Below are 9,216 nucleotides of genomic sequence, written 5' to 3'. Positions count from 1 at the left end.
TGATTGCCACTGAGTGCTTTCGTCTGCACTCGCTTCTCCTTCCTGGGACAGATCCCCGTTCGGCATTGAATACATTTCAGTGTATATCTACAAGATAAAGAGTCAAACAGACGTCAGTCAAAATTCGAGGATAACTGCAAGTCAGAATTAGAAGACACTTGGTATCAAATGTTAGACCTTGTCCGGTTCATGTTCGGAGTCGAATGGCGCAACTCTTCGGGACCCCCTAGGGTTGTCCTTATTTTCGGTGATGCTCTGCAGCCACTATGCCACTGTATTCTTGTCAACCTCCTCCGGGTGGATCCGAGCTGTGTCGTTTGAGCCCAAGTACATCCACATCGGATGATCGCGTGCCTGGAGAGGCTGGATGCGTTGACTGAGGAACACCTCCAACAAGTCCATACCAGTCACGCCGTCACGAACCAGCTGAACTACTCGGTCGACTAGCATCAACACTTCAGCTTTCTCCTCTGGGGACTTGAGCAACGAAGGAGGTTGGTGGACTCTGTTCATGGTGAAGGGAGGAAGACCGGCAACCAGGAGTCAGAACATCCTTGCAGTAAAACTAACTCGACTACCATCCCCTAACCGAATCAGGAAGAGTCATTATCGGAAAAGCACTCCTACCTCTCATCTGGATCCCTAAACCCCCACACATTTGGATCACTCGGGTCTTACCATCAGTCGGACTGGCCTTCTTCACATACTAAGAGCGGCAGGTAAAAATGTGCTTGAAAAGACCTCAGTGCGGTCGACAACCCAAGAAGTTTTCGCACAAAAAGACATATGCCGCAAGATATGTGATTGTGTTGTGATAAAAATGGTGAAGTTGGGCTCCGAAAAAGTTCAGGAAACATCAGAAAAAAGGATGAGGAGGCAAAGAGAAGCCACGGTCGACATGAGTGGCAAGGAGGACGCACTCACCCTCTTGCGGCTGCGGCTCGAGTTCGTTCCTCGGTAGCCTCCCAGGTCCAGGGGCAATCAAGCCCCTGCTTCCATATCATCCAAATCTTCTTGTCGAATTGTAGACCGGATCCAGTCCCCCTGAACCCAGTCGGGCGGCAATCTGGACCTTCATGATGACCCCCGACTCGTCTTCTTGCCCTTCGACTTCGCCGCCGCCGTCGCCTTCTTGGCGTGCTCCAGGGCCGTTGTCCTGTCCTTCCCCATCATCGTGGGTTGCTCACGGGCAAAGCAGCGGCGTTGAGAGCGGAGAAGGGCACGGTGGAGAAGCAGAGGAGGAGGAAGAGGAATAAGGGACACTGTGCAAACGCATCGGCCTCAATGCCTTTTATGGGCTCACTTCCGAGTGGCTGATGTGTGGGCCCAAGCAATCCTATCAAATCCCGCAACAGTCATGCGCTCGGTACGTAGCAAAAAAAGCGGCACGAGAATCGAGTAAATCCTGCCTAATCCATTCCGTTTACCGCGGTGCCCTCCGTCCTGCGCGCTTCTCCAAATTTAGAATCCCGTAAGATCCGGGAACGACAGTGCAACCAGTTGCGCCAAAGATTTCGTACCATTCCAACAGTCGAAGCACATCAGTATAAGTTCACTCGACAAACCCTGAATGGACCAAGGTGGCTGAGAATGAAGTTAAAGGTTCAGCATGGTTCGCTGACCCAAGTAAAATGCCTCTGAAGCATAAAAATCAGGTCGGAACCATCTCCAACTTCATCTCCCTTCGGGGGCTAATGAAGATGACATGTACCTAGGGTAGGGTAATAGGCCTGACCTAGACACCCTTCCCAAGGACACTGTCCTATAGTCAAAGACATTCAAAGGACAACAACATCTACCGACTGAAACGACCTCAGAGTGCAACCCACTCGACCAACAATTTTACTCGGATAACCCAATTCCATTCGACCAAGATATAATTACTTGACCATACTAGAAACCACTCGGAGTACAGAAGATCTAAAGTCACTTAGGATGGCAACGGTCAGGCGTTCACTCGTAATCTTGGTCTTTATTGCTGGTGTTACCAGTAACGTCTCACCTTAATGTACATTGAACTCCTTATAACATGGGCTGGCTGGGGTCATGGCGCACTCTATATAAGCCACCCCCCTCCTCTGGGACAAGGGTTCGCACCCCCTGTAACTTCACGCATAATCTAGTCGACCGCCTCCGGGCACCGAGACGTAGGGCTTTTACTTTCTCCGAGAAGGCCTGAACTCGTAAATCTTGCGTGCACAACCTCATCATAGCTAGAATCTTGCCTCCTCTTACGTACCGCCTATTCTACTGTCAGACTTAGAACCACGACACCGGCCGACCCAGAATTTCCGGCGGACGGAAGTTCCGGCTAGGTTCCGGGCTACACAGAGAGATTGCAAAAAAGAGCAGTTTCTCTGGGTACCTCGGAAGTTTCTCGGACCCCTGCCGAACCTTCCGGTCGCCGGAAGTTCCGGCCATCCCGGAAGTTCTCGCTTGAACAGAAGCTTTGCATTGTGAGACTTTTCAGATCAATGTGAGAAAGTAAGTTGATTCCCCAGATGTTTTTATGATGCACCCCCTCTTAATAGTGTGGCTGCCCTAAAGACTCAAGAAATAAGAAAAACACTATCGAACTCCGCTTTTCTTGGGCACTCCGATTTTCCTTTTTCAATAAGAGAGGGAAAAACCATCCATGCTTCACTTTAACTTAATCAGTGATGTTTACACTAGAGCATGTGGTTAGAAACACAAATGAAGTTGTAATAGATGTTAAAAACAATTTAGTGCAGCAATGCACTTTCACACGCTGATTAGAAAGAAAAAGCTAGAGTGCAGCAGCGACCATGAAACGCAACACAACAAGGAGAGGAGGGGCGTCATTGCCATCAAACGTCGGCGTCTATGTCGCTAACGCTCTGAGACCCTGGGGGCAAGTCGAGGTGCTGTGTGGCGTGACGGCGCTGCTGAGAAACAACTAGAAAATAGATGAACAAAGGGAGTACTTTTTTGTTGAGGCGTGTTATACAATACCTGAAAGAAGCACCCCTCGTATCAATTGATTGTGGAGAACATAGAAATACGCTTTCCAAATTGTCCTAGTAATAATATGAGTTTATGCCTTTGCACTAGTCTCGTCACGACCACACATCTCATGGGCCCATCGACCAGATATCCATCCAAAATTCGCGACAACGAGCAACGCTGCGCGCAAAAGCAATCCATCCAAAAAAGCCCGATCCCAACTAACATCCACCTACCCAAGACGCATGACTTCCTCGCATCCCCACACCCTGCCTCACCCTTAGAAAAGAAACACGCCTCCCCCGCCACGTCACCTATCCGCGCCACCCCCTTTACCCCATTCTCTGTCACCCATCTCCAATCCGACGGCCCGCACCCCGCATCACGTGGATCGCGGTCACACCCCTAGTCCCAAACCGCACTACTATAAAGCCACCTCCCCCCACACAACACAACCATCAACATTATGTAGATCCACCTATCTTCTCCTCCACCTGCAACCATCAATATTGTCTAGATCTAACCATATTCTCCTCCACCCGCCGCCGCCACCACCACTCCTTAGACCTAACTATCTTCTCCTCCACCGGCAACCATGAACATTGTCCAGATCTAACTATCTTCTCCTCCATCCACCGCTGCCACTTCCACTCTCTGGACATGTTTGCCCTCGTAAATCCATCATCTATGTTTTCCTCCTAGGTGAGATTGTGGTATTCCAAGGCGTTGACGCACTGCACCATCCACCCTTTTCCCGACGCACCACAGTCGCTGCCCAGGCCATCCTCCTTTTACATCTTGGACGAAGACGGCGAGATCCAAAGTCAAAGGTAAGAAAAAATAATGTATTCTCTACGAGCATAAAGGATTTTGTTCATACCATTTTTTTTTTCTAGTGAGCATATTAGAACTAAATGCATATTTCCCAGGCTTCCATGGAAATCTCATTGTTCAAGTGCAGTACATGCATTAAGATATTCAACTAGGATTATAGCAAGCCGCAGACGCGCCACACCATTCACCCTTTTCCAACGCACCACATCCATTGCCCCACTGTTAGGCCATCATTTACATCTTGGAACGGAGAAGACGAGATCTAAAGTCAAAGGTAAGGAAAAGCAATTTGTTCATGAGGAGCATAAAAGTTTTTTGTTGATACCATTTCTGTTTTTTCTAGGGAGTATATTAGAACTAAATGCATGTTTCTCAGGCTTTTTTTGAAAATCTCATTGTTCAAGTGCAACATTAAGAGCTAGGATTATCCCAAGGTGTTCTTTCGAATTATGTGTTTATGCCAATGAAGTTCTCTGAAGTAACCAATCAAGGGAACATGTATCCAACACAACACCCATCTCACTTGGGTTTCACATTTTTTTCCGAGCCTATCTTTGTTTGTTTTCCAATGTCTCTCTAGTGCACATCCACCCCAGTCGGATTCTCTTTCGAACCATGCTCGGTTCACCGAGGTTTGCCCCAATAATCCACCGAAGTTTGTGTTGCCTCTTTTGGTGACCGTGATTTCGGGAATAATTGCTGATCTAACTATTAAAAACATGTCAAGGTAAAAAGAATGAAATGTTGTTCTTCATTGTTTCACCCACCCACCCATCACTGAGTGTCCTTTCCTCAATTAAAACTCGTCGTCTCGTCAATGCCTAGAAATGGCAAACAGTCAAAGTCATTTGCGGCTTTCTTGTGCATAGAGGGTGTGCATTGGAGCATGCCAGGAAGAATTCCCCTTTCTCCATTTTAGGATTTTCCTGTTTTTTTTTTATGAATTGGGCAGCGTAATGTTACATTTTTGAAAGGGGTTTGAGCCGATTCTAAGGAAATGCTAAAACTATGAATTTTTTTATTCTAGTATCAGGAAAAAAGAGTTCACTGCATGCCATTTGTTTCAGAGGGGTATTGTTTTTCCGAATGACGGGATTTCTACATTCATTAAGAAAAAAAAGATAAGTTTCTTGATTAATTAGGAAACACCCAGCGAAAACCAGATTACCCCGTTACTATTACTAAAGGAAACCGGGACCCCACACACACACCAATCCGCGCACCACCGCGCCCCTCGCGGCCGAATGCCGCAACCCGACGCGCTCCACCGGGCCTCCACCACGCCCGACAGTTCAGGGCCCGGCCGCTGCCCGTGCCGCCGGCCGACGGGGCCGCACGGCAGCGAGCGAGCTGGGATGAAGTCAGGCGTGGAGGTGGACGGCGGCTCCGATCCTGGTGACGGCGCCGCTGGACTTCGGGATGGATGGAGAGAGGGTAGCGAGAGGGTTCCGGATCTGCTCTTTGTTGTGGCTGGGTATCAGAGGGCTGAAAGGGGGTATGTTACTGGCTTTGTAAGATCATCGTGCAGTCTTATGCTTATACCACATCTCTAGTCTGTGAAAAACTACATATTACTCCAATTGTCCTGTGGGATAGTACCGAAATAGTTAACCTTTTATTTACACCGGCCTATTTCGTATGGTTCATTTGAATCCTTCAGGATTGTAAACATCAAATTTTAGACTGTTTGCGAGGAACAACTGTCTAATCTAGTTGAAGTTACATGTTTCTGGAGTGTACCATGGTGAAAATGGCCAATCGTTCACTGCCCCGTTAGAGTTACTGTTAATTCATCGCATCGGTGCCCAAAGATTTGTTGCCCTGGTGATAATGAACTTGTAACTTGTGAACAAGCTCATGCCTCCAGTCTGCTGGTAAATATACTATGAACCATTGACCACGCCTCTATGTGTTTTTCTTCAAGAGTTATATAGACAAACTGTTCTTTATTGGGAAAAAAAATACAGAACAAACTGTTTCATCCAGTAATATTGTGTTTATAAACTTCTAAGGTACAGTGTTTAGTTGGATCACAGTCTTCTCTGTTGACATCATGTGCTGTCATTAAGAGGAAGCATATGAAATCTAATCATTGGTGAAATGTTGCACTAATGTTTTGGGAATTTGACATTTTAATTTTTGCATTACTGAAGTATCTCCCATTGCTTTCCTTCAGGTTTTTTCTGTACAATATCCTCAGACAAGTAACCGTGGAAAAGAAAGGCATGGCAAAACCATTGGTGAGGAAGGTTGCAGAGTGAGCTGCCATTACTGCGTTAAGGTGGTTTCGAGTTACAACCGCCTAGAGCACCATTTAACAGGCATCAGGGGCAATGTCAGCACAAGCTTAAGGAGTTCACTTGTGGATCGCAAGAAGAGAAAGCTTGGATGCTCAGAAAAATGAAGAAACGGAAGCATGAACATGATGAGGTTCCTCACACAAGCCCAGCCCTTCCATCTGCTCAAGTCCAGCAACCACAGCTACAACCAACTGTGTCCAATAACCGCTGCTTTCTTCATTGTCTACCGGATTTGAGGCAACCCAAGGAAATCACATATAATTCTTGTCAACTGAAACCCAAGGTTGAGGCAAGTGATTACTTCGATTCTCCGTCAGCAAAATCAATAGGCAAGTTCTTCTCCAAACCTGCACCTGAGCCTACGTACGAAGCTGTTCTGCAGGAGCAACTAAGAGAAACTGAGAACCGCGCAAAGGAACTCAAGCAAGAGTGGCAAACAAGTGGCTGCACTGTAATTGTGGATAGTTGGAAGAGCAAGTGTGACAAAAGCTTCGTAAGTGTCCTGGTGCACTGCAGCAAAGGTACGCAGTTCCTCAGATCCATTGACGTCTCTGAAATCACTGAGGACTTGGATGAGCTAGAATCAATGCTTTCTCGCGTGGTTGATGATGTTGGTGCCCATAACATTGTTCAGATTGTCATGAATGACGTGTCACCCCATATGCAGATGGCACGGCAGTATGTGCTAAATAAATATGACAGTTTTTTCTTCGCGCTATGTGCTGACCATTGCATCAACCTTCTGCTTGAGAAAATAGCAGCGCTCGAGCATGTCAGTGAAGTCCTAATGAAGGCAAGGGAAATTACAAGGTTTTTATATGGCCATGCACTGCCAATGAAACTGAAAGGAAGATATGTTCAGGAGGAGATTTTGAGCAGTTCTTATCTGAGATTTGTGGCAGTGTTCATCACATTAGAGAGGTTAGTTTCTGCAAGAGTAGGTCTGGTGCAGATGATCAGCTCGCCTGAATGGGTTCCCTCTGGTTGGGCTTGTCTTGATTTGTTCGAGCGTATCCAGAGTATAGTAAAGACAGACGATGAATTTTGGCATGCTGCTGCTGAAATCGTGAAGGTTACAAAACCACTTGTTAGTGTGTTGTATAAACTGGAATCTGATATCTGTCCGATGGGTATCTTGTATGAAGCCATGGATAGAGCAAAGGAAGAGATATTTCTCAATGTTGGAGATGAAAGTGAGTTCTATTGGTGTATGATTGACAGGATATGGGATGGTTACTTGCATAGTCCCCTCCATGCTGCTGGTCAGATGCTAAACTCAAGGATCTTTTACACAGCTGGATTCCAGCCTGATGCTGAGATCAGCAGCGGCATCGCGGCCTGTACAATCCAACTGGGCAAGGCTCATTACAATGCCAGAAAAGCGTCTGCACAATTGGAAGTGTATGAAAAGAAGTTGGGCTATTTCGACACAGATCCAGCAATGCAGCAAATCATGGAATTACCACAAAGTAAGCTATACCCTAACCTCTTGCAAAATGACCACTCCCTAACAAGCCACTGACGGTAGTGCCTTTATGTGTCATATGTACTTGATTTTTTCCAATCTTAAGAGTGAGCTGGAATAGTGTCTGAGGTCCTCCACCAAATCTGATATGTGCATTTGTGCACCATAACATACAGTGCGCCAACATATTTAGTTAGCATGTGAACATGGCACAAATATATCATGTCATAAGTGCACTTCTATTCAAAGTTCAACTCCTCTGCATTAGCCTAACTTGTCAACATGGTTGTTTAAATAAATACTCCCGCCATCCCATAATGTAAGACGTGCTTGCAAAAACGTCTTACATTATGGGACAGAGGGAGTAGTAGAGAAGTTAAAAGGTTTACAGATGAACGTGTAGAATGATCAACTTCTCTGCATCAGGCTAAGTTTGTCAACATAGTTGCTTAGTTTGTTGCAAGTTACAAACTGGGGTATATGGTCTGCTTAAACTGTACAGGAGCCTTCTCTTCTTCCATTTTCACTTCAACTTTCAAACCCAAACATTTACACCCACTGAGATGATCACCATTTCATTCATCCGTTCATATCATACCACATGAATTACGCACCTTCTTACCACGCTTCACTCGACATTCGCAGTTGAATGGTGGTCGACGCACGGGGCTCGCGTGCCCAACCTGCAGACCCTGGCGAGGCGGGTCCTGAGCCAGACGTGCTTCGGCGCCACCAGGTACAACATCGACTGGAGCCTGTCGGAGAAGCTGCACGCCGAGTGGGACGAGATGACGCCGCCTGAACAGGAGAGGTTCCGGCAGAAGGAGTACGTCCACTACAACCGCGTCCTCGCCCGCGCCGCCCCGCTCCTGCACGGCACCTCCGTGAAGCAGCACGACAGGGTGACCATGGTGCTGCACGACTGGATCAGACCGCAGAAACAGGCCGCTGGTTGCCACTGAGTGACGGCCTTCAGTTGATGCTTTCGCCTCTCCTCCCGTTTTGTTATATGTATGTGTGTGTATGCGTTAAAGCCGGACCCATCTGACGTCTTCGTTCTAAAAAAATGTGTGTGTATGCTGTTGTAATGGTGTGCCGCAGTAATCTATCGGATGCTCACTAGTGACACTCCCTTGGTACTGTCGTGGTCTGTTATGTTGTTGAAACCCTGCTGAATTTCCATGCTTGTTATGTTGTCGAAACCCTGCTGAATTTCTTGAACTCCTGCTGGATTACCAAGTTTGTTGTGTTGTTGAAACCCTGCTGAATTTCCAAGTTATTATTAGTGTGTGCCTGACATAAACTGTAGTATATTCTACTGTGAATTAGTTTTATCTTCAGACAGCATGTCGTGGATTAGCCTTTTCTTCAGGGTATTGTGGCTTTGCTAGAGCTTTCGTGCTTGTTTTTTCATGTTCACTGGGTACAACAATCATCATCTTCTTCTTTGTTTTTGCGAAAAGGTACAGCAATCATCTGAACATACAAACATGACGGCAAGGAGTTCTTGTAATCTCCTAGTACTAATTAGCAAGCCAATCACAATTTCAACATAGCTGCACCAAATCTGCCCCCTCTCGCTTAGAACTTAAGAAGCAAGCTTCCAGCAGACAGCAGCAACAAAGGGCGGCCAAGCTGTCGAAACACAAAGAG

At 46.6% G+C, this 9,216-nt stretch overlaps 1 protein-coding gene across 3 annotated transcripts; it reads left to right on the top strand.

The window, feature by feature from the left end:
* The first annotated feature begins 3,438 nt into the window (after nt 1–3,438).
* On the top strand, nt 3,439–8,802 carry LOC119330981. 3 transcript variants are annotated; one of them, XM_037604132.1, is made up of 4 exons: nt 3,439–3,794; nt 3,894–4,072; nt 5,975–7,567; nt 8,209–8,802. In XM_037604132.1, the coding sequence occupies exons 3-4, from the start codon at nt 6,187–6,189 to the stop codon at nt 8,523–8,525; spliced, it is 1,698 nt and encodes a 565-aa protein (XP_037460029.1). In that variant the 5' UTR covers nt 3,439–3,794; nt 3,894–4,072; nt 5,975–6,186; the 3' UTR covers nt 8,526–8,802. The 3 variants fall into 3 exon arrangements, with proteins under 3 accessions (XP_037460029.1, XP_037460031.1, XP_037460030.1); XM_037604134.1 differs by lacking the exon at nt 3,894–4,072; XM_037604133.1 differs by lacking the exons at nt 3,439–3,794; nt 3,894–4,072 and adding an exon at nt 5,025–5,293.
* Nucleotides 8,803–9,216: the final 414 nt, after the last annotated feature.

The sequence above is a fragment of the Triticum dicoccoides genome, chromosome 7A (assembly GCF_002162155.2).
Source record: "Triticum dicoccoides isolate Atlit2015 ecotype Zavitan chromosome 7A, WEW_v2.0, whole genome shotgun sequence".
NCBI classification, from domain to species: Eukaryota; Viridiplantae; Streptophyta; class Magnoliopsida; order Poales; family Poaceae; genus Triticum; species Triticum dicoccoides.
The sequence above is the reverse complement of the archived record's forward strand: the minus strand, read 5'-3'. Positions and strand labels throughout refer to the sequence as shown.